The sequence below is a fragment of the Schistocerca gregaria genome, chromosome 1 (genome assembly GCF_023897955.1).
Source record: "Schistocerca gregaria isolate iqSchGreg1 chromosome 1, iqSchGreg1.2, whole genome shotgun sequence".
In the NCBI taxonomy this organism is placed as follows: Eukaryota; Metazoa; Arthropoda; class Insecta; order Orthoptera; family Acrididae; genus Schistocerca; species Schistocerca gregaria.
The window spans coordinates 799,851,466-799,878,814 of NC_064920.1; the positions used below are offsets into that span (position 1 = coordinate 799,851,466).

General features: G+C 48.0%; 1 protein-coding gene across 1 annotated transcript in view; it reads right to left on the reverse strand.

Annotated features, from left to right (window-relative positions):
* The window catches only part of LOC126274544 (uncharacterized), a 173,854-nt gene extending 149,384 nt beyond the window's left edge, over positions 1-24,470 (reverse strand). The window contains exons 1-3 of the mRNA XM_049977126.1: positions 24,466-24,470; positions 21,443-21,637; positions 5,609-5,747 (exon numbers count right to left, since the gene is read on the reverse strand). Of these exons, the coding sequence (XP_049833083.1) occupies positions 5,609-5,747; positions 21,443-21,637; positions 24,466-24,470 (339 nt within the window). The remainder of the gene's footprint in view (positions 1-5,608; positions 5,748-21,442; positions 21,638-24,465) is intronic.
* Positions 24,471-27,349: the final 2,879 nt, after the last annotated feature.

A 27,349-nucleotide genomic window follows, 5' to 3' on the forward strand; every position in this document is an offset into this window, starting at 1 on the left:
AACGGGTATTCATTGGACAAATATATTATACGAGAACTGATATGAGATTATATTTTCACGCAATTTGGGGGCACAGATCCTGAGAAATCAGTACCCAGTACCACCACCTCTGACCGTAATAACGGCCTTCATACGCATGGGCATTGAGTCAAACAGAGCTTGGATGGCGTGTACAGGTACAGCTGCCCATGCAGCTTCAACACGATACCACGGTTCATCGAAAGTAGTGACTGGCGTTATGTGACGAGCCAGTTGCTCGGCCACCACTGACCAGACGTTCAAATGGTTCAAATGGCTCTGGGCACTATGGGACTTTACCGGCGCCAACCTTGTGTGAATGCTCTGAAAAGCTAATCATTTGCATATCACAGCATCTTCTTCCTTTCGGTTAAATTTCACGTCTGTAGCACGTCATCTTCGTGGTGTAGCAATTTTGTTGGCCAGTAGTGTACACATCGGAACTGAATTCCTTCAGGAAAAATAGCAACTATAGTTTCCCAGTCAATCATTGAATCTGATGCCCTTGAAATTACTGAATGCAATATTGCTGCTATTTAGGAGCCGTACGTTAGTCTCATCTCGCCACAGATACCCCTCAATTCTGGTTGCATCGAAGATATGGCTATCATTAAGACGCGCAAGCCAACTCATCTTGGCCAGCTCCATAGCTCATGGGGAGCTACTTCACCTTTCACGATAATAAGTCTGCGATCGACGTACATCGCACAACAAAATACTTTTGAGAATAATCCTCGAGTTTCAGTTCACAGTTCGATGTAAACGTCATACTTAGTGCACTGAGGTATTCACGACTATAAATTGGCTCCTGCATTAACTGTTTCAAGAAAAACATGGCAGTGTGTCTTCTGTCCGGTTCCGAAAATTAATTACTTATTACCGCAATAATAAACGTAACATCACCACACTCTGCTCCAAGATCCGACGGGTGATGCGACTAGTACAGTAGTTGCCAACTACAGTACTTTTGCGGGCTTCCTAATAAACTTAATGGCCTTCAACTACGTACCCTTAGACTCAGAGTCAAAATATTAAAAGTTTTGGCTGGTTGCGTTGTCTAGAGTCTGGGATACGTAGTTGCCGCATTACAAGCCAAATACTGCTAAGTCTACAGTATACACCATGAATATATACATGACTCGAATGGCCGAAGGTTCCTATCACACGGAAATTGCGGATTTTGAATGTAACATAGAACTTTATAAATGAAAGATTGCATTTAAAAAAAATCTTCAGGTACTATTTTAACGTCTTTCAGTGATGAGGACGATAGCAGAAGAATGCCTTTTATTACTGTAAAACACTTATTGGTGTCGATGGTCCAGCAATAAAATAAAATACAAGTTGATAAACAGGGAAACAATAGGTTCCTACTTCACGTAATTAGTTATGAGCGACAACAACGCTCGCGAGGTATTCACTTCTGAAAGCATACTACGTGTTCACTGCAGAAGCCACGGAAATCTCACAAGTGCCATACTATATACTTGTATCTCCTGCGACCACGCGCAAACAGCTCAACACTCTCCAAGTATTTCCTGCGACCGTCCATCGCGCCTTCCTGTCCAGCAGTCCCCTCGTGTCCTCTCCGACTGGATGCTCCTCCTCCACTCCCGTACTGTCCCTCCACTGACTTCGGTAGCCGCCTACAATAGTAACGAGAGCTGTGGTTGGCTAGAGCGCTCCCGCCATGTCTCCAAGCCAACACACACAAACATATTGAAACACATACGAAATACTGGATTTACATTTAAACAACTGAAATTAAATAAATATTCCTACAGCTGGACCATAAACACGCTCAAACACACATTATTAAATATATAAACAAATTAAATAAACATACACTCCTGGAAATTGAAATAAGAACACCGTGAATTCATTGTCCCAGGAAGGGGAAACTTTATTGACACATTCCTGGGGTCAGATACATCACATGATCACACTGACAGAACCACAGGCACATAAACACAGGCAACAGAGCATGCACAATGTCGGCACTAGTACACTGTATATCCACCTTTCGCAGCAATGCAGGCTGCTATTCTCCCATGGAGACGATCGTAGAGATGCTGGATGTAGTCCTGTGGAACGGCTTGCCATGCCATTTCCACCTGGCGCCTCAGTTGGACCAGCGTTCGTGCTGGACGTGCAGACCGCGTGAGACGACGCTTCATCCAGTCCCAAACATGCTCAATGGGGGACAGATCCGGAGATCTTGCTGGCCAGGGTAGTTGACTTACACCTTCTAGAGCACGTTGGGTGGCACGGGATACATGCGGACGTGCATTGTCCTGTTGGAACAGCAAGTTCCCTTGCCGGTCTAGGAATGGTAGAACGATGGGTTCGATGACGGTTTGGATGTACCGTGCACTATTCAGTGTCCCCTCGACGATCACCAGAGGTGTACGGCCAGTGTAAGAGATCGCTCCCCACACCATGATGCCGGATGTTGGCCCTGTGTGCCTCGGTCGTATGCAGTCCTGATTGTGGCGCTCACCTGCACGGCGCCAAACACGCATATGACCATCATTGGCACCGAGGCAGAAGCGACTCTCATCGCTGAAGACGACACGTCTCCATTCGTCCCTCCATTCACGCCTGTCGCGACACCACTGGAGGCGGGCTGCACGATGTTGGGGCGTGAGCGGAAGACGGCCTAACGGTGTGCGGGACCGTAGCCCAGCTTCATTGAGACGGTTGCGAATGGTCCTCGCCGATACCCCAGGAGCAACAGTGTCCCTAATTTGCTGGGAAGTGGCGGTGCGGTCCCCTACGGCACTGCGTAGGATCCTACGGTCTTGGCGTGCATCCGTGCGTCGCTGAGGTCCGGTCCCAGGTCGACGGGCACGTGCACTTTCCGCCGACCACTGGCGACAACATCGATGTACTGTGGAGACTTCACGCTCCACGTGTTGAGCAATTCGGCGGTACGTCCACCCGGCCTCCCGCATGCCCACTATACGCCCTCGCTCAAAGTCCGTCAACTGCACATACGTTTCACGTCCACGCTGTCGCGGCATGCTACCAGTGTTAAAGACTGCGATGGAGCTCCGTATACCACGGCAAACTGGCTGACACTGACGGCGGCGGTGCACAAATGCTGCGCAGCTAGCGCCATTCGACGGCCAACACCGCGGTTCCTGGTGTATCCGCTGTGCCGTGCGTGTGATCATTGCTTGTACAGCCCTCTCGCAGTGTCCGGAGCAAGAATGGTGGGTCTGACACACCGGTGTCAATGTGTTCTTTTTTCCATTTCCAGGAGTGTATATCAAAGGAACAGTAGCAAAAGTAGGCCAGTTGGTTAATGTCTCTGTGCTTTCTGTAACACAGAATATATTTAACCAATTTCTTCATGAGTAGCATACATCGGATATAAACAAAGATATAGACGAATAAATACATATTTATAAGCATGCTGCTACCGTTTTTTCATGTAACTGTGGAGTACTTATGGTCTGACGGGATCGGTAGTAATCGGCCACTTTGACCTCCAATACCTCATGTACTATTCACGTTACATACCTGTAATTCATACCAAATTAGTTTTACACTATAGCTTTCTAAGGAAATGTCGCTGGACAAAATCGGATGAACAGTTTAGATTCTGGAAGTTCGTTGCTGGGTGTTACTTGTACACTACTGGCCATTAAAATTGCTACACCATGAAGATGACGTGCTACAGACGCGAAATTTAACCGACAGGAAGATGATGCTGTGATATCCAAATGATAAGCTTTTCAGAGCATTCACACAAGGTTGGCGCCGGTGGCGACACCTACAACGTGCTGACATGAGGGAAGTTTCCAACCGATTTCTCATACGCAAACAGTATTGATCGGCGTTGCCTGGTGAAACGTTGTTGAGATGCCTCGTGTAAGGAGGTGAAATGCGTACCATCACGTTTCCGACTTTGATAAAGGTCGGATTGTAGCCTATCGCGATTGCGGTTTATCGTATAGCGATATTTCTGCTCGCGTTGGTCGAGATCCAATGACTGTTAGCAGAATGTGGAATCAGTGGGTTCAGGAGAGTGATACGGAACGCCATGCTGGATCCCAACGTCCTCGTATCACTAGCAGTCGAGATGACAGGCATCTTATCCGCATGGCTGAAACAGATCGTGCAGCCACGTCTCGATCCCTGAGTCAAGAGATGGGGACGTTTGCAAGACAACAACCATCTGCACGAACAGTTCGACGACGCTTGCAGCAGCATGGACTATCAGCTAGGAGACCATGGCTGCGGTTACCACTAACGCTGCATAACAGACAGGAGCGCCTGCGATGGTGTACTCAACGACGAACCTGCGTGCACGAATGGCAAAAGGTCGTTTTTTTCGGATGAATCCAGGTTCTGTTTACAGCATCATGATGGTCGCATCCGTGTTTGGCGACATCGCGGTGAACGCACGTTGGAAGCGTGTATTCGTCATCGCCATACTGGCGTATCACCCGGCGTGATGGTATGGGGTGCCATTGGTTACACGTCTCGGTCACCTCTTGTTCTCATTGACAGCACTTTGTACAGTGCATGTTACATTTAAGATGTGTTACGACCCGTGGCTCTACCCTTCATTCGATCCCTGTGAATCCCTGCATTTCAGCAGGGTAATGCACGACCGCATGTTGCATCCCTGTACGGGCCTTTCTGGATACAGAAAATGTTCGACTGGTGCCCTGGCCAGCACATTCTCCAGATGTCCCACCAACTGAAAACGCCTGGTCAATGATGACCGAGCAACTGGCTCATCACAATACACCAGTCACTACTCTTGATGAACTGTGATATCGTGTTGAACCTGCATGGGCAGCTACACGCCATCCAAGCTCTGTTTGACTCAAAGCCCAGGCAAATCAAGGGCGTGATTGTGGCCAGAGGTGGTTGTTCTGGGTACTGATTTCTCAGTATCTAAGTACCCAAATGGCGTGAAAATGTAATCAAATGTCAGTTCTAGTATATTATATTGGCCCAATGAACACCCATTTATCATCTGCATTTCTTCTTGGTGTATCAATTTTAATGGCCAGTAGTGTATAATTTGCAGTCAGATACTCAACTGTAAACCAATAAAGATATTGAAAATCTGATTACACCATCAGAATCGTGATGGAAATAATGGTAATGTACATGTTCCTTTTTAAGGTATCATATTCCTCTGGCTATTATTAATTTCTACATGAACTGTGATATGTCTTCCATTATGGTTTCACAAAGTACGCCATTTTCGTCAGTCCTGGCATAGAAATCTCCTTCATCGACACAAAGCACAGACCTCGACACATCAACATGAAATTCCCAGCCGCACGGTCGGCCTGGACCACGCGCTGGGGCTACCCCTCTTGCTCCGGCACCACACGGTTGCTGATGAGCCCTGGCTTGCCGAGCTGCCCCTGCGGTCACTCCAACTCCTAACTTAGAATATTTTCAGGACGCCACAACTCGCCCGTTACCTCACACTCTCCAAGTGTGTGTAAACAAAGAAAAGCCTCGCTGCTGGCGGAGAACTGTAAAAAGTTTACACAGATTCTTACAGGTGCGCCAGCTTATCTGTTTTAGCGAACGGAAATGTCTCTGAGGCCTTGATTACCTGTGCAACGATGGCGGAGAAGTTGTCCGTGGGGCAGTTGGCGCGGCGGCAGAAGGAGGGCGCCAGCTCGCTTGGAGAGTCGTAGGCCAGCGTCTCCAGCAGCAGGTCAATCTGCCAGCTGTGGCGAGCGCCGAACGTCCTGCCAACAGACTACTGCTGCTGTCATCCACACTAACACGCCGTGGCGTGTACACTGCGAATTAGATTCCCACAGTGTCAAGTACACAAAACAATAACGACATAGCGCAAAAGTGAGTGTGATGAAAATTGCCACTGTGTCATCCTCTGCCGTATTCTATCGTTTGAATGTGGCAGGAGAGGCATCGAGTTAGCACATCGTTGTCCTGTTCTTCTTGGCTTTCACTCCAATAAGAATTCCTTCTGGCTACACACAGTTCACTTACTATTTGGCTGTAAAGTCACTTATTCCATAACAGGTTAGAACAGCCCGCTTTGTCTTTAGAGGGGAGGGTAAGAAATTAATAGTAGTATGTACAGGGTGAACACTAATAAAACCGACAAACTGCAAGAACGGAACCTATATATTGAATTTTGGAAATTTGTGGTAAGGTCTTAAGGGTCCAAACTGCTAAGGTCATCGGTCCCTAAGCTTACACACTACTTAATCTATCTTAAACTAAATCTAACTAACTGACGCTAAGGACAACACACACACACACACACACCCATGCCCGAGGGAGGACTCGAACCTCAGAAAGGGGAAGCTGCTCGGGCTGTGACAAGACGCCCTAGACCGCGCGGCTACCCCGTGCAGCAACCTATGTTTGGAAATTCATCGTTGCCACAGTAGATGGCGCTGGTGAATGAAAGTTCCTCTGACCAGGTGGCGTGTGTTCCTAGTGTGTTGCACGTGATTGAGCCCTGCTGTGGCTCACGTTGGCGCTGTTGGTAGGTTTCTGCCTGAGCCGTGGTAAAAATTGCTGTTTTGAAGAGCGCGCCGCAGCGCGTAGTGTGAAGCAGTCGCCCTCCATTTCTGGCTGTGGCGCCGCTGTGGCAATCGCAGCTTTAGTGCCTCCCTCTGGTGGGAAAGGGGAAAGGTTGCCTGTTCACGTGCTTTTAAGGGGGCTATGAGCTTGCCAGGGAGGCACTCTGGGCGAGTCCGGAGTCAGTCTGGGGTCAGTCTCTCGTCCCAAGCTTGCTAGTCTGTTTCTCGTCCGAAATCGGTCAGGCAGTTAGTGTCTGTCTGTCGTTCGGAGTGTTAGTATGTCTTTCGTTCGAATCAATCTTTAAAGCCGGATAAATGAGAGTCTTTCCACTCCGCCAGCAAGAGAACTCAGAGAGTGGTCACCCGGTCGGGGCTTAGTTCCTGCACCTGCGTCTGCGCGTTAGGCCGCCAGTCTGCTCGAGTTGCTCAGGCAATGGTCATTGGCGGTTGGGTCGATCGGTTGGTCGGTCGCGCACTGAGACACGACTTGTTCGTCATGAGCATCGGTGCATGTGACGTCGCCACGTGAGTCCAGTGGGCCGCGCCGTATGGCGTGCTGAGTGTCGCCACTCGGTTTCGAAAGCGTTGCCTGTCCGCTAGTGGCAGCAGCAGCGGCCATCGATATGTAGTAACTGTTGCCCTATCTTTGGGGCGACGTTGTTGTTTTTCCAGGTCATGTGAGTGGGCCAGTTCGGTTGGGGACTGTGGAGAAGTCAGGTCCGCGCAGAGTGTGAACACGCCGGGACCGCTGGCGGCACACATGGACTGCCGGATGGAAGGGCTGTGGTCACGAGGGTGCACGACCTCGTCGCAAACCGGATCCAGCAGGCTTTCAGATGAGTGCATTTCAATCCGAGTAGAGAAATCTCCACCATTGTGATATCCCGCGATTCTCCAGTGACTTTGGTTCGTGTTGCTGCTCGTAGTGTCGCCAAGGCGAAGAGCAGTGAGTGGAGTGCTTGAGGAAGGCGGATCTGATTAACTTTTCTCGACTTCTTATTACTGCGGCAGTGTACGTTTCCCCACCTTGCCGTTGCTGTCCGGTAAGACGCGTAGTTTTGACAGCCTTCTTTATTGTAGGCCGGATGGTGATTCTTCTGCTCTGGTGGTAGTGATTCCTTTCTCGTCCCGCGCACTCTAAGCACAGCATTCTGGGGACGTAGTGCAGACCGCTGGTTCCGGCTTTTGCGTATTGTTCCATCGTTTCATTTGGTTTATCGGACATCAGGTAGCTTCAGCAAGATTATTATTTGTCATTCGTTAGACTGCCACTAATCTGAGTTACCATCTTGTGAAGTGAATGCAACTCTTGGCTGCCTATCTCATCGCTCGGGAAAGTGTTTGTTGCCGGATCTTCTCAGAGATCGAATCCTGGAGCAGCGTCTGTGGCCCCTTGGTTCATGTAATACATGTGTGTTCTAAAAAGAGGTCTGATGGTCTGTAGTTCAGTGTAACGCTAGTTCAGTCCACGCCTTCTGCAAGTATAGTATGCCTCAGTACCTTCAAGGAAGTTATGTACCGGTTATTGTGTTTTATTATTGTATTATTTATTACAATACCTTGTAATGCCTACATTAAAGGTGATATACACTCCTGGAAATGGAAAAAAGAACACATTGACACCGGTGTGTCAGACCCACCATACTTGCTCCGGACACTGCGAGAGGGCTGTACAAGCAATGATCACACGCACGGCACAGCGGACACACCAGGAACCGCGGTGTTGGCCGTCGAATGGCGCTAGCTGCGCAGCATTTGTGCACCACCGCCGTCAGTGTCAGCCAGTTTGGCGTGGCATACGGAGCTCCATCGCAGTCTTTAACACTGGTAGCAAGCCGCGACAGTGTGGACGTGAACCGTATGTGCAGTTGATGGACTTTGAGCGAGAGCGTATAGTGGGCATGCGGGAGGCCGGGTGGACGTACCGCCGAATTGCTCAACACGTGGGGCGTGAGGTCTCCACAGTACATCGATGTTGTCGCCAGTGGTCGGCGGAAAGCGCACGTGCCCGTCGACCTGGGACCGGACCGCAGCGACGCACGGATGCACGCCAAGACCGTAGGATCCTACGCAGTGCCGTAGGGGACCGCACCGCCACTTCCCAGCAAATTAGGGACACTGTTGCTACTGGGGTATCGGCGAGGACCATTCGCAACCGTCTCCATGAAGCTGGGCTACGGTCCCGCACACCGTTAGGCCGTCTTCCGCTCACGCCCCAACATCGTGCAGCCCGCCTCCAGTGGTGTCGCGACAGGCGTGAATGGAGGGACGAATGGAGACGTGTCGTCTTCAGCGATGAGAGTCGCTTCTGCCTTGGTGCCAATGATGGTCGTATGCGTGTTTGGCGCCGTGCAGGTGAGCGCCACAATCAGGACTGCATACGACCGAGGCACACAGGGCCAACACCTGGCATAATGGTGTGGGGAGCGATCTCCTACACTGGCCGTACACCTCTGGTGATCGTCGAGGGGACACTGAATAGTGCACGGTACATCCAAACCGTCATCGAACCCATCGTTCTACCATTCCTAGACCGGCAAGGGAACTTGCTGTTCCAACAGGACAATGCACGTCCGCATGTATCCCGTGCCACCCAACGTGCTCTAGAAGGTGTAAGTCAACTACCCTGGCCAGCAAGATCTCCGGATCTGTCCCCCATTGAGCATGTTTGGGACTGGATGAAGCGTCGTCTCACGCGGTCTGCACGTCCAGCACGAACGCTGGTCCAACTGAGGCGCCAGGTGGAAATGGCATGGCAAGCCGTTCCACAGGACTACATCCAGCATCTCTACGATCGTCTCCATGGGAGAATAACAGCCTGCATTGCTGCGAAAGGTGGATATACACTGTACTAGTGCCGACATTGTGCATGCTCTGTTGCCTGTGTCTATGTGCCTGTGGTTCTGTCAGTGTGATCATGTGATGTATCTGACCCCAGGAATGTGTCAATAAAGTTTCCCCTTCCTGGGACAATGAATTCACGGTGTTCTTATTTCAATTTCCAGGAGTGTATGTCTACTTAATAGTTCTGGTCGTCTTCTGGAATAAATCTAGCATTGTAGTGTTCAGTGCATGTTAAGGGTTGTGTTACAAAGTTTACCATCATCTTATTTCACCCGTTTGGTGATCAGTTGCTTGTTTTTTTAATTAACCTTGCCCATTTTATTTGCTGTTTTGCAGCGGGTTTCTAAATTCTTTATATTATTGCCGTTCCTGGCATGTAAGGCCTTCATCTGTGATTGTTGTCGTATGCCTTAAAAGTATAATTTGGCATTTCTATTTTAGCAGTAAGCCTTAAAACCTTGTTTACTGCCATTCCTGGCGTCTGATGCCTACTGCTGTGTTTGCGGTGACTTGCCTTTAATATTTCAATACCTGTAATTTGTAAGTTGCAGCGAGTTTTAAACAATCCTTAATTTATTGCCATTTCCGGCGTTTAAGGCCTTCTGTCCAGATCAGAGTGGGTTGCTTTGAAGCATTTTCTGCTGTATCTGTATTAAAGGTGATTTGCTAAATTGTAGTTAACTGAAAACGCTATTATTTAAATAGTTGTTTATTCCTTCACTAATAGCGTGTGGTATTTTCATTTATTGTTGAGTTTGGAATTAATGGTTTAAAATAAATTGTGTATAACTGAAAAAGGCAACCAATAGTAACTGATTATGTGGCCGAATCCTGCCTTCCCTTGACTTCCAGGTTTCAGCGATAGGAACAGTAGCGGTAGCCAAACATTATTCATTAATTAGCCCATGTCGGAGGGCCACTTGCCTGGAACTTCTATTAGGGTTTGTCTCAATATCCTGTGGAACCCGGATCTCCAAATCTGGTGTACGCACCGTCAGCCACCTCCCTGCAGGGACCCGTGGTCACATAAATGCCCAAAAGGGACTTGAAATGTTGTGTGACGTGGTCGGTGTCTTTGAGGGTACTCGTTTTGGAATGGCCATACTGCCTCTCGACCGTTTCCATCTGCTCGGCTGTACACAAACACCATCTCGGCTTGTTCCCGTTATGAATACAGGGCCACTCTGCTGCCTACATTACGATGCTTGCAGCATACAAGGAACGTGATTAGAGCAACTGTCATTCGCCACCTCCATCTATTATGGCAACGATGTGTTTCCCGACACACGTTCACAGGATCTTTCTCCCTCCATTTTCAGTATGGATCTTGTCCCTGCAGTTTGTCGGTTTTATTTCTGTGCACACTTTATAGCCTGCGACTATTTGCAGCAGCGCTTGAAATGTGGAAAGCCGTATCCCCGCAATTTGATTGTAGCATCAGACCCAATCATCAGTGAGTTGCTTCAGCCGTGCATGGAATACCTAAAGAAACTTATGGACTCTCTTTCTCGACGAATTGAGGCGTTAGCGTGATGTCTCCTGATGTAGGGTGTTCATTTTAACTGAAGACATTGAAATATCTCGAAAACTGCACATCGGGTCAAAAAAAGTTATAATTCCAATTTGTTTGTGTCGGAGGGAGACATCCAATGGTACCACATTCGACCACATATCCAACCCCGTGCATGGGTGTTGTAGAGGAATTTTGAAATCTTCACTGGGAACTCCAGTTTTTTTTTTATCGCATAGACATACCTTTTCTGTAAAGCATTTTCTTCGCCACAGGTGGCGTTGTAATCGGAGGGACAGAAATGGGTACCAAAACATAATTTACTACATGCTTCTCAATGGCCCTTGAATATCCATTGGAATGTGGGACCCCATGTCAGTGCTGCTAGGAAGGGCAGGCCAATATTTCAGAATGAAATTTCTGTGTGCCGGACCGAGACTCCAGATTCTGCCAACTGAGCTACTCAAGCACGACTCATGACCCGTTCTCATAGCCAGTATTTCGTCTTCTACCTTCCCAACTTCACAGAAGCTCTTCGGTGAACCTTGCAGAACAAGCAATGGTTCAAATGGATCTGAGCACTATGGGACTTTACATCTGAGGACATCCGTCCCCTAGAATTCAGGAATACTTAAACCTAACTAACTTAAGGACATCACACACATCCACGCCCGAGGAAGGATTCGAACATGCGACCGTAGCGGTCAGGCGGTTCCAGACTGAAGCGCATAGAATCGCTCTGCAACAACGGCCGGCGTGGAGTGTGCGCTGATATGAAACTTCCTGGTAGATTAAAACTGTGTTCCGGGCCGAGACTCCAACTCGGGACATCAGCCTTTCGCAGCTAAGTGCTCAACAAACCTTTCTTTGCTATTCCATTTTGTATTTATTCCGGGAGGAAGTCTCATTATACCCCTTCAGGTTCGTCGTTGACTCATTCACTCATCTTTTTTTTTTCTTTTTTTTTAACTACGGACGGCAGCTAACCATCTGACCGAACACGCTGAGCTAACGTTCCGGCAAACATGTTACAGGAGAAGCTATTGAAATAGCTGTACTAGAGGCAGTGTACCACAGCTCAGAGATAAGAGTCCGGCAATTAGACCGCGATTCTGGTATAAACTTAGATAGTATTGTCACAATACTGCATTGTCACAAGTATCATCCATAGCACTTGTCACTGCATCAAGAACTTCATGGCGCCGATTTCCATAACAGGTTAGTTTTTATGAATGGGCACGTCAGCAAATGACCCGCAGGTTCTTTGCCACGATACTATTTTCAGGTGAGTCCACATTCACAAACCATGATAGCGTTAACCGGCGTAACATGCATTACAGGAGTGTAGACAATCCGCACTGGTTACGCCAAGTTGACCATCAACGTGCTTGATCGGTTAACGTACGGTGACATCATGGGGAACAAACTCACTGGGCCGTATTTAATCTTTGTGATGTTGAATGGACACAAATATCTAACACTTTTGGAACAGGGACTACCGATACTACAGCAGGACTTTGACGTAGACGTTCGACAACGTACATGGTTTCATTATGACGGTTGCCCAAAGCATTACGCAGTTGAGGCACGGGAGGAATGAGACAGTGTTTACACTCGTTGGTGGTTCCACAAAGGTGGCCCTATTAATTGGGCCATTAGGTCGCCGGTTATCAAGTCGTCGGATTTCTTTCTGGGGGGATATTTAAAAGATAAGGTGCTCCAGCAAGTGTCAACAGGCCGTGAAGACATGGTCGATCGCTTCAGAAACGCCTGCGCTGACATTCCGCAGATATGCTTCTATCGCGTGTATGCTCACTGGAAAAGCGGATCACAAAGTGTACTGAAGTTGGCGGTACTGCATTTGAATCTTAGTCTATTGGGAAAGTAGAGTAGCTTTCGCCACTGTGGTGCGTCGAGTAGCCCCCTGTTCGATATGTCGGAGGAATGTAACGTCGTGAATGGGGTTTCCAATTAGAAATACTGGCCTGTTCTACCTTTACAGGATGGAGGTGGGGTCCCACGCGCCATTGTATGTTCAGGGGCCATTGAGTGGCATGTCGTAAATTATAAATGTGCAGAAATTCTATTCCTCCGATTAGCGCGCCATCTGTGGCGAAGCGAAGAAAATGCTTAAGACAAAACGTATGTAAATTTTGCCGCAGAATCGTAATCTGGAATTAGAAGCGTGGTTTCGCATTGAAGATTTCAAATGTGCCCTCCCCCCCCCCCCCCCCCCCTCCGCACACCCACGGGTGGTAGGTCGAGTGTAGTATCAATAGATGTCCCTCTCCGAGACAAATGAATTGGAATTATAACTTTTTTTGATCCGATCCGATAGGTAGTTTTCGAGGTATTTCAATGTTTTCAGTTAAAATGTTACAGTGTGTTAGCGTGATGTCTCCTGTCTCCTGGTTGACTGTATCTGATATAAATGTAAAAAATAAGCGGGCTGGTAGAGTGGCTCATAACAAGCATATTTCACATAGCAGTCCATGTTACATCCATTGGGGTACGGCTCTAGGTGGCATTGAACAACGTCACGAGACGCCAAGATGGTAGGCACACAACATGTCATTCTGTGCTGTCACGGTAGCAGGTCTGGTGGGCGGGGTGAATTTTGTAATCTTTATTGAAAACCCCACCCCCCATGAACCATGGACCTTGCCGTTGGTGGAGAGGCTTGCGTGCCTCAGTGATACAGATAGGATGTCGTTATCAGGAGAAAGAAAACTAGCGTTCTACGGATCGGAGCGTGGAATGTCAGATCCCTTAATCGGGCAGGTAGGTTAGAAAATTTAAAAAGGGAAATGGATAGGTTAAAGTTAGATATAGTGGGAATTAGTGAAGCTCGGTGGCAGGAGGAACAAGACTTCTGGTCGGATGACTACAGGGTTATAAACACAAAATCAAATAGGGGTAATGCAAGAGTAGTTTTAATTATGAATAGGAAAATAGGAATGCGGGTAAGCTACTACAAACACCATAGTGGGCGCATTATTGTGGCCAAGATAGATACCAAGCCCACACCAACTACAGTAGTACAAGTTTATATGCCTACTAGCTCTGCAGATGACGAAGAAATTGAAGAAATGTATGATGAAATAAAAGAAAGTATTCAGATAGTGAAGGGAGATGAAAATTTAATAGTCATGGGTGACTGGAATTTGGCAGTAGGAAAAGGGAGAGAAGGAAACGTAGTAGGTGAATATGGACTGGGGCAAAGAAATGAAAGCCGCCTGGTAGAATTTTGCACAGAGCACAACTTAATCATAGGTAACACTTGGTTCAAGAATCATAAAAGAAGGCTGTATACATGGAAGAAGCCTGGAGATACTGACAGGTTTCAGATAGATTATATAATGGTAAGACAGAGATTTAGGAACCAGGTTTTAAATTGTAAGACATTTCCAGGGGCAGATGTGGACTCTGACCACAATCTATTGGGTATGACCTGTAGATTAAAACTGAAGAAACTGCAAAAAGGTGGGAATTTAAGGAGATGGGACATGGATAAACTAAAAGAACCAGAGGTTGTACAGAGTTTCAGGAAGAGCATAAGGGAAAAATTGACAGGAATGGGGGAAAGAGATACAGTAGAAGAAAAATGGGTAGCTCTGAGGGATGAAGTAGTGAAGGCAGCAGAGGATCAAGTAGGTAAAAAGATGAAGGCTAGTAGAAATCCTTGGGTAACAGAAGAAATATTGAATTTAATTGATGAAAGGAGAAAATATAAAAATGCAGTAAATGAAGCAGGCAAAAAGGAATACAGACGTCTCAAAAATGAGATCGACAGGAAGTGCAAAATGGCTAAGCAGGGATGGCTAGAGGACAAATGTAAGGACGTAGAGGCTTATCTCACTAGGGGTAAGATAGATACTGCCTACAGGAAAATTAAAGAGACCTTTGGAGAAAAGAGAGCCACTTGTATGAATATCAAGAGCTCAGATGGAAATCCAGTTCTAACCACAGAAGGAAAAGCAGAAAGGTGGAAGGAGTATATAGAGGGTCTATACAAGGGGCGATGTACTTGAGGACATGGAAGAGGACGTAGATGAAGATGAAATGGGAGATAGGATACTGCGTGAAGAGTTTGACAGAGCACTGAAAGACCTGAGTCGAAACAAGGCCCCGGGAGTAGACAACATTTCATTGGAACTACTGACGGCCTTGGGAGAGCCACTCCTGACAAAACTCTACCATTTGATGAGCTAGATGTATGAGACAAGCGAAATACCCTCAGACTTCAAGAAGAATATAATAATCCCAATCCCAAAGAAAGCAGGTGTTGACAGATGTGAAAAGTACGGAACTATCAGTTTAATAAGTCACAGCTGCAAAATACTAACGCGAATTCTTAACAGACGAATGGAAAAACTGGTAGAAGCCGACATCGTGGAAGATCAGTTTGGATTCCGTAGAAATGTTGGAACACGTGAGGCAATACTGACCCTACGACTTATCTTAGAAGCTAGATTAAGGAAGGGCAAACCTACGTTTCTAGCATTTGTAGACTTAGAGACAGTTTTTGTCAATATTGACTGGAATACTCTCTTTAAAATTCTGAAGGTGGCAGGGGTAAAATACAGGGAGCGAAAGGCTATTTAAAATTTGTACAGAAACCAGATGCCAGTTATAAGAGTCGAGGGACACGAAAGGGAAGCAGTGGTTGGGAAGGGAGTGAGACAGGGTTGCAGCATCTCCCGGATGTTATTCATTCTGTATATTGAGCAAGCAGTAAAGGAAACAAAAGAAAAATTTGGAGTAGGTATTAAAATCCATGGAGAAGAAATAAAAACTTTGAGGTTCGCCGATAAGATCGCAAATCTGTCAGAGACAGGAAAGGACTTGAAAGAGCAGTTGAACGGAACGGATAGTGTCTTGAAAGGAGGATATAAGATGAACATCAACAAAAGGAAAACGAGGATAATGGAATGTGGTCGAATTAATTCGGGTGATACTGAGGGAATTAGATTAGGAAATGAGGCACTTAAAGCAGTAAAGGAGTTTTGCTATTTGGGAGGAAAAATAGCTGATGATGGTCGAAGTAGAGAGGATATAAAATGTAGACTGGCAACGGCAAGGAAAGGGATTTGAGGAAGAGAAATTTGTTAGCATTGAGTATAGATTTAAGTGTCAGGAACACATTTCTGAAAGTATTTTTATGGGTGTAGCCATGTATGGACGATAAATACACTCCTGGAAATTGAAATGTGAACACCGTGAATTCATTGTCCCAGGAAGGGGAAACTTTATTGACATATTCCTGGGGTCAGATACATCACATGATCACACTGACAGAACCACAGGCACATAGACACAGGCAACAGAGCATGCACAATGTCGGCACTAGTACAGTGTATATCCACCTTTCGCAGCAATGCAGGCTGCTATTCTCCCATGGAGACGATCGTAGAGATGCTGGATGTAGTCCTGTGGAACGGCTTGCCATGCCATTTCCACCTGGCGCCTCAGTTGGACCAGCGTTCGTGCTGGACGTGCAGACCGCGTGAGACGACGCTTCATCCAGTCCCAAAAATGCTCAATGGGGGACAGATCCGGAGATCTTGCTGGCCAGGGTAGTTGACTTACACCTTGCAGAGCACGTTGAGTGGCACGGGATACATGCGGACGTGCATTGTCCTGTTGGAACAGCAAGTTCCCTTGCCGGTCTAGGAATGGTAGAACGATGGGTTCGATGACGGTTTGGATGTACTGTGCACTATTCAGTGTCCCCTCGACGATCACCAGAGGTGTACGGCCAGTGTAGGAGATCGCTCCCCACACCATGATGCCGGGTGTTGGCCCTGTGTGCCTCGGTCGTATGCAGTCCTGATTGTGGCGCTCACCTGCACGGCGCCAAACACGCATACGACCATCATTGGCACCAAGGCAGAAGCGACTCTCATCGCTGAAGACGACACATCTCCATTCGTCCCTCCATTCACGCCTGTCGCGACACCACTGGAGGCGGGCTGCACGATGTTGGGGCGTGAGCGGAAGACGGCCTAACGGTGTGCGGGACCGTAGCCCAGCTTCATGGAGACGGTTGCGAATGGTCCTCGCCGATACCCCAGGAGCAACAGTGTCCCTAATTTGCTGGGAAGTGGCGGTGCGGTCGCCTACGGCACTGCGTAGGATCATACGGTCTTGGCGTGCATCCGTGCGTCGCTGCGGTCCGGTCCCTGGTCGACGGGCACGTGCACCTTCCGCCGACCACTGGCGACAAAATCGATGTACTGTAGTGACCTCACGCCCCACGTGTTGAGCAATTCGGCGGTACGTGCACCCGGCCTCCCGCATGCCCACTATACGCCCTCGCTCAAAGTCCGTCAACTGCACATACGGTTGACGTCCACGCTGTCGCGGCATGCTACCAGTGTTAAAGACTGCGATGGAGCTCCGTATGCCACGGCAAACTGGCTGACACAGACGGCGGAGGTGCACAAATGCTGCGCAGCTAGCGCCATTCGACGGCCGACACCGCGGTTCGTAGTGTGTCCGCTGTGCCGTTCGTGTGATCATTGCTTGTACAGCCCTCTCGCAGTGTCCGGAGCAAGTATGGTGGGCCTGACACACCGGTGTCAATGTGTTCATTTTTCTATTTCTAGGAGTGTAGTTTGGACAAGAAGAGAATAGAAACTTTCGGAATGTGGTGCTACAGAATAATGCTGAAGATTAGATGGGTAGATCACATAACTAATGAGGAAGTATTGAATAGGATTGTGGAGAAGAGAAGTTTGTGGCACAACTTGACCAGAAGAAGGGATCGGTTGGTAGGACATGTTCTGAGGCATCAAGGGATCACCAATTTATTATTGGAGGGTAGCGTGGAGGGTAAAAATCGTAGAGGGAGACCAAGAGATGACTACACTAAGCAGATGCAGAAGGATGTAGGTTGCAGTAGGTACTGGGAGATGAAGAAGCTTGCACAGGATAGAGTAGCATGAAGAGTTGCATCAGACCAGTCTCAGGACTGAAGAACACAACAACAACATTTGAAAACATTTAGAAAAACGGCTCGAAATTACTCCCTCCTGCTTGAATGCACGCCCTGCAACGACACTGGCGCACTCTTTCAAACAATCCTGGCAAAGTGGAAATTGCATTGTAGACTGCTCTTCATCAGTCTCAATTGGTGTTTCAAAGACAGAAGAAACAATCTGTGGGTCTCATGCTGGGGGAACGTGCAGACCATGCCACCGGCTCACTGCGTCCTCTCCAGTTCTCATCAAAGGAAATTGTGTTGGAATTTTGTGGTAAGATCTTATGGGACCAAACTGCTTAGGTCATCGGTCCCTAAGCTTACACACTACTTAACCTAACTAAAACTAACTTACGCTAGAGACAACACACATACCCATGCCCGAGGGAGGACTCGAACCTCCGACGGAGACAGCCGCGCGGACCGTGACAAGACGCCCCGGACCACGCGGCTATCCCGCGCGGCTCTCACCAAAGGTTTCATCCAAATTATTCGCATTGCATGTGCGAAATGTCCAGGTGCACCATCGTGTTGTTACCACATTCGCTGTCACACGTTGAGTGGAATATGTTCCGACAAGCCGGCCAGAGTGGCCGAGCGGTTCTAGGCGCTTCAGTCTGGAACCGCGTGACCACTATGGTCACAGGTTCGAATCCTGCCTCGGGCATGGATGTGTGTCATGCGCTTAGGTTAGTTGGGTTTAAGTAGTTGTGTGTTCTAGAGGACTGATGACCTCTGAAGTTTTGTCCCATAGTGCTCAGAGCCATTTTTTGTTCCGACAACTCTGGCAAAGTTTCTCGCAAAAAAGGATAAGTATCTGTTTCCGTTCAGTCACCAGGATTACATTTATGGACCGACCAGATTATCGCCTACCAAGCCAGCCCAAATGTTGACAGCTAAGCGATCTTCGTGACCACGAACATAGGCTGGATGCGGATTTTCCCTTTCCCACACGTGTTGATTGTGGCTGTTGAACATACCCTCTCCTGTAAAGGATAGCTCATCCGTAAAACGTACACGGTTCGGGAAGTTCAGTTGAAGGCACAACTCTGAAAAAAAAATCAATTTGACGTGAAAAATCGTCTGGCCTAAGGGCACGGACCTTCTGAAGGTGGTAAGGGTGCAAATCATCTTCATGCCGCGCACGCCAAATTGTGGAATGCCTTACAGACATTTCCCGCGCAACACGCCACTAGCTTTTTGAAGGTGTGGTTTCCAGCAGTGCTAACGCATTTTCGTCAAGCCCTGATGTGCGTACTGTGCGTTGATGAATGCGTCCGTCGCGCTTCGCACCTGGAACACAAAAAGAATACACCGGGTTTCGAAGTACTCCTTAATTGCACGTGTGCCATTGCGAGACCGTTCTAGTGAAAAACGTATCTCAGACGAACCTGTCTCTCGTAGGAACCCGTGAATGGCAGTAAATGGCGTGGATCTGGCACTCGAAGACTCGGAAACCACCGAACGTACAAACGTTGGACAGCGTGAACATTTCCATCCGCCGCCCCGTAAACACAGTGCATTTGTGCCCTTTCCTCCCAAGAATAGCGCTCCATTTCCTGTCCGCTCCACACAATAACAACCCGTTTGATGACACACTGACGCGTGGCGAACCAGTCTTCACAGTGTGTACGGGTACTGCTGTCTATGCAACAGGTATTAAACAGGCATTTGCAAAGCTGAAAGCAACGCCTTCTCGTCCCAGTACGAGGCGGACAACCTGTAGTGTTGTCCCGCCTGGAATATTCGCAACTACGTCGACATGGCGTTTGGAAATAAAGGTAATGAAACTTCAGTCCTAAATCTCTTTTTACCTTGATATCACAAATACACTGAAATCGTTGCCGTGCAGGCCTGCTACCATGACGGCTCGGATGGCGTGTTGTGTGTCAACCCTCTTTGGGCCGCGAGACGCTTTTCAACGGCGGCTGGCGCCGTACGCTAAGGTATCCGGACATGTGTTACTATGTGAAATATACTTGTTATTACCTACTCTACCAGACCACATTTTCTACATTTATTTCAGAGAGAGAGAGAGAGAGAGAGAGAGAGAGAGAGAGAGAGAGAGAGAGAGAGATTCACCACCAAGAGAACGGAGACACCACGCTAACACTGTGTAACATCGTCTATAGCCCTGATAATGACCTCAGTTCACTGAGGAATGGAGCCCACAAGATTCTATAGGTGTGCCATATGAAACTGAAGTCACTCTTTGATCATTAGATCTCATACTACAGTCAAATTACTGGGATGTGTCTCACCACGTTTCACCTGCTGTTCCAACTAGTCCCAGACATTTACTATGGGACTAAGACCGGGTGATTTAGCGGGTTAGTCGAGATGCAGTTGTTGTCATCTTGGTAGACGTGAGAGTCCACGTCATACTCATTTCGTAGATGTAGAAGGAAAGGACCAACTTGGTATCCGAGAATGGTGGAATAAACATCCTGGTCTATGTTCAATGTAACTTCAATGAGTGGACATAAGTCACTGTAACATGTCTGACAATCTTTGACGTTGTATATTCAGCCTTTGCAACTGCAGTCAACATTGTCGCGAAAGACAACAACACTTTAGGGTACGCTCAGTTGCTGGTGTTGCTCATTGCTAGATGGCTGCCGGTGCCGTGATGGTTTACTTTATTAGGTTTGAGTCACATTGGGCAGTGCTGTCGTTTCAACTGATGCGTAACTGCATGTCAAAAGTGCTAGGCAGCTTGGTGGCTTGTGTTCAGGGCCGTCAACTACAGCGTGAAAATGGCACAGTAGACTGAATTGGCCAATAATGGAAAATCCCTTGTAATTACAATCGAAGGAGGAAAATGTCTTTTCAGAAACAGATCTGTACACAGGCATTTGGTGTATCTCTGGGTAACTTGGTTGGGATGACACATCACAAGAAAAACTAGACACATCAGAAATATTTAAGAACTGCCAAGATGCCTCTTGTTCACTGCAAACTCTATAAATACTTTACGAGAGTAGCACTTTAAGGAGGAAAATGTGGCGCTACATTTTAACATACTAATGAAATGTACATAATACACATTTATGCATTTTTGGTTATGACATTGTAAAATCCTAATAATCCAGGACCATTGGATCCAAAAGAGCTCCGTAAAATAGAAATGGTAACGTTACTTTATCCATGTTGGATCTTGTGAACTCCGCGACTGATAATGATAGTGATGACGCAATCAACCACGAATATGTTTTGAGTCTTTTATTTTACTGCCATAACCGGTTACGGGCTACCATACCCATCTTTATATGGTTAACATTTTTTGTTACATAGATGTTTTGGTTAACGGCATGTCGTCTGCTCCACACACCCGCAAGAATATTTTAGCATTTAGTGCCATTTTATCAGTTGTATCATTAATAAAAATACGCTTAAGCCCTTGCAAAATAATGGCGTTCACTTACATACATTCCAGGATATGGCGGTTTGTTTTGTTGTGGTCCACTTGAAATGAAATTCACGGGAAGCCTGAGCTGCGCTTTGCGTACGAGACACAAGAGCGAATACATTTCCGAGCATGGGGCCACTTACCGTTTGGTGTACGCAGTGAGCCTGGACTTGTTCCTCCTTTCGCAGATGGTCACGGCCGGGAAAACTGTGTCCCAGTGGAGGTAGGCGGTGTCCACGGCGAACTTGGTGGGCTCCAGCAGGTAGGCGTCGTAAGCGGAGCTCATCAAGCAGCCGGCGCCCACCCACGACAGGCCGACCAGCGCCGCCCACAGCACTCTGTTTTGTGTGCACAAACAATGTTTATAGCTGAATTACACTATTAACGTGAATCTCCAAGTTAAATATGTTGATTTCATTTTATGTTCATTCGAACTTCTTAATATATGTCTTATGAGAATTTAATCATATGTAATACACTCCTGGAAATTGAAATAAGAACACTGTGAATTCATTGTCCCAGGAAGGGGAAACTTTATTGACACATTCCTGGGGTCAGATACATCACATGATCACACTGACAGAACCACAGGCACATAGACACAGGCAACAGACCATGCACAATGTCGGCACTAGTACAGTGTATATCCACCTTTCGCACCAATGCAGGCTGCTATTCTCCCATGGAGACGATCGTAGAGATGCTGGATGTAGTCCTGTGGAACGGCTTGCCACGGCATTTCCACCTGGCGCCTCATTTGGACCAGCGTTCGTGCTGGACGTGCAGACCGCGTGAGACGACGCTTCATCCAGTCCCAAACATGCTCAATTGGGGACAGATCCGGAGATCTTGCTGGCCAGGGTAGTTGACTTATACCTTCTAGAGCACGTTGGGTGGCTTGGGATACATGCGGACGTGCATTGCCCTATTGGAACAGCAAGTTCCCTTGCCGGTCTAGGAATGGTAGAACGATGGATTCGATGACGGTTTGGATGTACCGTGCACTATTCAGTGTCCCCTCGACGATCACCAGAGGTGTACGGCCAGTGTAGGAGATCGCTCCCCACACCATGATGCCGGGTGTTGGCCCTGTGTGCCTCGGTCGTATGCAGTCCTGATTGTGGCGCTCACCTGCACGGCGCCAAACACGCATACGACCATCATTGGCACCAAGGCAGAAGCGACTCTCATCGCTGAAGACGACACGTCTCCATTCGTCCCTCCATTCACGCCTGTCGCGACACCACTGGAGGCGGGCTGCACGATGTTGGGGCGTGAGCGGAAGACGGCCTAACGGTGTGCGGGACCGTAGCCCAGCTTCATGGAGACGGTTGCGAATGGTCCTCGCCGATACCCCAGGAGCAACAGTGTCCCTAATATGCTGGGAAGTGGCGGTGCGGTCCCCTACGGCACTGCGTAGGATCCTACGGTCTTGTTGTGCATCCGTGCGTCGCTGCGGTCCGGTCCCAGGTCGACGGGCACGTGCACCTTCCGCCGATCACTGGCGACAACATCGATGTACTGTGGAGACCTCACACCCCACGTGTTGAGCAATTCGGCGGTACGTCCACCCGGCCTCCCGCATGCCCACTATACGCCCTCGCTCAAAGTCCGTCAACTGCACATACGGTTCACGTCCACGCTGTCGCGGAATGCTACCAGTGTTAAAGACTGCGATGGAGCTCCGTATGCCACGCCAAACTGGCTGACACTGACGGCGGCGGTGCACAAATGCTGCTCAGCTAGCGCCATTCGACGGCCAACACCGCGGTTCCTGGTGTGTCCGCTGTGCCGTGCGTGTGATCATTGCTTGTACAGCCCTCTCGCAGTGTCCGGAGCAAGTATGGTGGGTCTGACACACCGGTGTCAATGCGTTCTTTTTTCCATTTCCAGGAGTGTAGTTGTAGAAAGACGTTTCTGAAAGTGCACATACGCATTACAATGAAATTGCAGAAGCCGTACAGGAGAGGCACCGGTAGAGCTGAAGCTGCACTGGTGCTCTGTGAGTCGTTGGTGGATAGCGTGGTGTGCTCAGTCCAAGTACCGAGCGGTTATAATTAGACTTCCCCTATTTGACACGTTATAATACGGAAACTAATTACCGTGCGAGCACCAGACTTGGTCGCATTAATGGCAAGGACATGGGGAAGAAAAATAATGCAGAATCAATTCAATTGAAACACTTTTAATGTGCTGCTACGACACCACTGCATACCGGAACCATTACTGCTACAAAAGGGGCTCAACATGTCGCCCATCAGTGTCCAGAAGAGTCTGAAAGCGCAGGATTTGCATTTTGCACAGCAGAACGAAGCATGTCAGTAGGTATGCTGGCTATCTCTCTTGATACACTGCGCGTCAGATCATCACATGAGCCGGCCGGCGTGGCCGAGCGGTTCTGGGCGCTACAGTCTGGAAAAGGCTCTAAAATGCAAGCACAAAATGTGCAACTGCAGAGTAATGTAACAACTACTAGATACAAAAGTACAGTGATGTGGTTTGCCGTCACTGTATGGACGGCTTAGTGTAGCGTCGTCTCGTCACTTTCCCCATTTCATTCAGTGAATCCCTACAAGAGGTACATATCGGCCAGTTCTTCAGTGGTGGACTTATCCATACTGCTGTTAACGTACAACTAACTCTGCTGGAACAACTGACTTGGGATAGGACCGAGCAGTACTGAACGCAGGCTTGAGGGTGAAGTGTAAATTGTTGCCAGCGGCATGTACCGCGAGCTAAGTGGAACATGACAGTTCACAAACAGTACACACAGTGAATACTATCGAAATTTGGATGGTTGTTCAGATAGTTCCAGAACATGGTGGTTCGAAATCAAACGGAACATACAGGACGCAACAAGTCCCTTCTCCCAAAATACAAAATATACCTGAATAACCTCCGAAATCCTATCAGTGGAGTTCGGGCTCACCGAATAGATGTTCAACGGAAAAAGTGCAGTCCATATGAGGGTTTTTTCACCTAACCAACATTCGCAACACATTAAAATACTTCAGCATAACTCTTTAGCTAAAACTAGACTTCTTAAAATTAAGTACTTTGCAGCCTGGTATCTGATTTCTACACTTTTGCTTAACCATTTTGTAGACGAGGTATCATCCACTCGAAGCACTTTTTGATAACACAAAGTCCACCTTCAGCCACATACGTCATCGCTGCTTCGAACATAATGGGTGGTTCTGCAAGAGAGCATTCATTACAATAAATTGAAACTCTCCAAGTTCTAGCCCCTCGCTCCTTTCCCCTATCAACGTTTTCCAATATTTCTGTTGACTTACTAACTTTCAAGACTAACAAATTTTTGGCGATCTTCATATATTTTGTTAATTGTCTGTTTCCTCATTATCAGTATGTGGCGCCGGGTGTAAACATGTATAATGTTGGCTAAGAGTTGGCTACATTTCAGCTCCAAGTAGCATAAATCGGTCTTTAGTTTAGTCATCACACGACGTGGCGCAGTTGTTAAAACCACAGGGCTTGCCTTTAGGATGAGATAGGTTCATATTCCAATTAGGCCATCTAGACTTAGGTTTCCCGTGGCCTCTAGCTGCAGCCATTCGTCTGAACATTAATAAGTCTACTGTGACCGACACCAAGCCACTCCACTAGTTACTAGAGACTCGAGCCATGTAAGTGGACTTGCTCTTGGACTACATTCACCTCTTCCTTTGTGGTCACAGTCGACGGACTGGTCTGCTCTTGCTTTCTTGTACTAGGGCAGAGAAATATGGTAAGAGATTTTGCAGTTGCATTCTTATACTGTGATTCGCGTTCAGTTCATAGAGTTTCATTGCAGCGAACGTACAGAGATCTCATAAACTTCACTTAGGTAGAGTTACTTATTCATATCCTTGATGTAACTGCTGTGTTAAATAGAATTCACACATTATTGCAGTAAAAATTAAGGTGTTAGCAAATAATTTTACGAAATCGCTTCGTGTGAATCTTTCATCAGTATACTTTACCGGGTTTTATCCGAAATTTAAGTGTTCTCAATAATCGTGGTTATTTCTAAGTGGTAACCAGGAACTGTGTACAATTCAAATTTTAGTTTCGCCTTTATATACACTCCTGGAAATTGAAATAAGAACACCGTGAATTCATTGTCCCACGAAGGGGAAACTTTATTGACACATTCCTGGGGTCAGACACATCACATGATCACACTGACAGAACCACAGGCACATAGAGACAGGCAACGGAGCATGCACAATGTCGGCACTAGTACAGTGTATATCCACCTTTCGCAGCAGTGCAGGCTGCTATTCTCCCATGGAGACGATCGTAGAGATGCTGGATGTAGTCCCATGGAACGGCTTGCCATGCCATTTCCACCTGGCGCCTCAGTTGGACCAGCGTTCGTGCTGGACGTGCAGACCGCGTGAGACGACGCTTCATCCAGTCCCAAACATGCTCAATGGGGGACAGATCCGGAGATCTTGTTGGCCAGGGTAGTTGACTTACACCTTCTAGAGCACGTTGGGTGGCACGGGATACATGCGGACGTGCATTGCCCTGTTGGAACAGCAAGTTCCCTTGCCGGTCTAGGAATGGTAGAACGATGGGTTCGATGACGGTTTGGATGTACCGTGCACTATTCAGTGTCCCCTCGACGATCACCAGAGGTGTACGGCCAGTGTAGGAGATCGCTCCCCACACCATGATGCCGGGTGTTGGCCCTGTGTGCCTCGGTCGTATGCAGTCCTGATTGTGGCGCTCACCTGCACGTCGCCAAACACGCATACGACCATCATTGGCACCAAGGCAGAAGCGACTCTCATCGCTGAAGACGACACGTCTCCATTCGTCCCTCCATTCACGCCTGTCGCGACACCACTGGAGGCGGGCTGCACGATGTTGGGGCGTGAGCGGAAGACGGCCTAACGGTGTGCGGGACTGTAGCCCAGCTTCATGGAGACGGTTGCGAATGGTCCTCGCCGATACCCCAGGAGCAACAGTGTCCCTAATTTGCTGGGAAGTGGCGGTGCGGTCCCCTACGGCACTGCGTAGGATCCTACGGTCTTGTTGTGCATCCGTGCGTCGCTGCGGTCCGGTCCCAGGTCGACGGGCACGTGCACCTTCCGCCGACCACTGGCGAAAACATCGATGTACTGTGGAGACCTCACACCCCACGTGTTGAGCAATTCGGCGGTACGTCCACCCGGCCTCCCGCATGCCCACTATACGCCCTCGCTCAAAGTCCGTCAACTGCACATACGGTTCACGTCCACGCTGTCGCGGCATGCTACCAGTGTTAAAGATTGCGATGGAGCTCCGTATGCCACGGCAAACTGGCTGACACTGACGGCGGCGGTGCACAAATGCTGCGCAGCTAGCGCCATTCGACGGCCAACACCGCGGTTCCTGGTGTGTCCGCTGTGCCGTGCGTGTGATCATTGCTTGTACAGCCCTCTCGCAGTGTCCGGAGCAAGTATGGTGGGTCTGACACACCGGTGGCAATGTGTTTTTTTTTCCATTTCCAGGAGTGTAGATACCTGACTTCACTAGCCTTGTTCTAATAATTTAGTCAACTTTTCCTTAATTACATCGATGAGTTATACATTGTCTTCTATGCTACTATATATCAGTATATCAATTATCTTCTTTTTGGACATATACACTGATGAGCCAAAACATGATTACCACCTATTAGCCGGCCTGGGCGCTACAGTGAAGAACCGCGCGACCGCTACGGTCGCGGGTTCGAATCCTGCCTCGGGCATGGATGTGTGTGGTGTCCTTAGGTTAGTTGGGTTTAAGTAGTTCTAAGTTCTAGGGGACTGATGACCTCAAAAGTTAAGTCCCATAGTGCTCATTTGAACCATTTGAACCACCTATTAAATAGTGTGTTGTTCCACCTCTGGCACGCAATTAAAAGCGTTTCTACGTTGCATAGGTTCGACAAGTCCTTCCTGGAGGCACGTCACGAAATTCCCGTAAAATATGGGTTCGTTATTTGTGTGGGCAGAGCGTTTCAGGTTGTAATGCTGGCTTTGTTTCGACCAGTATGGATCTTTTTTTAAAAATATTTT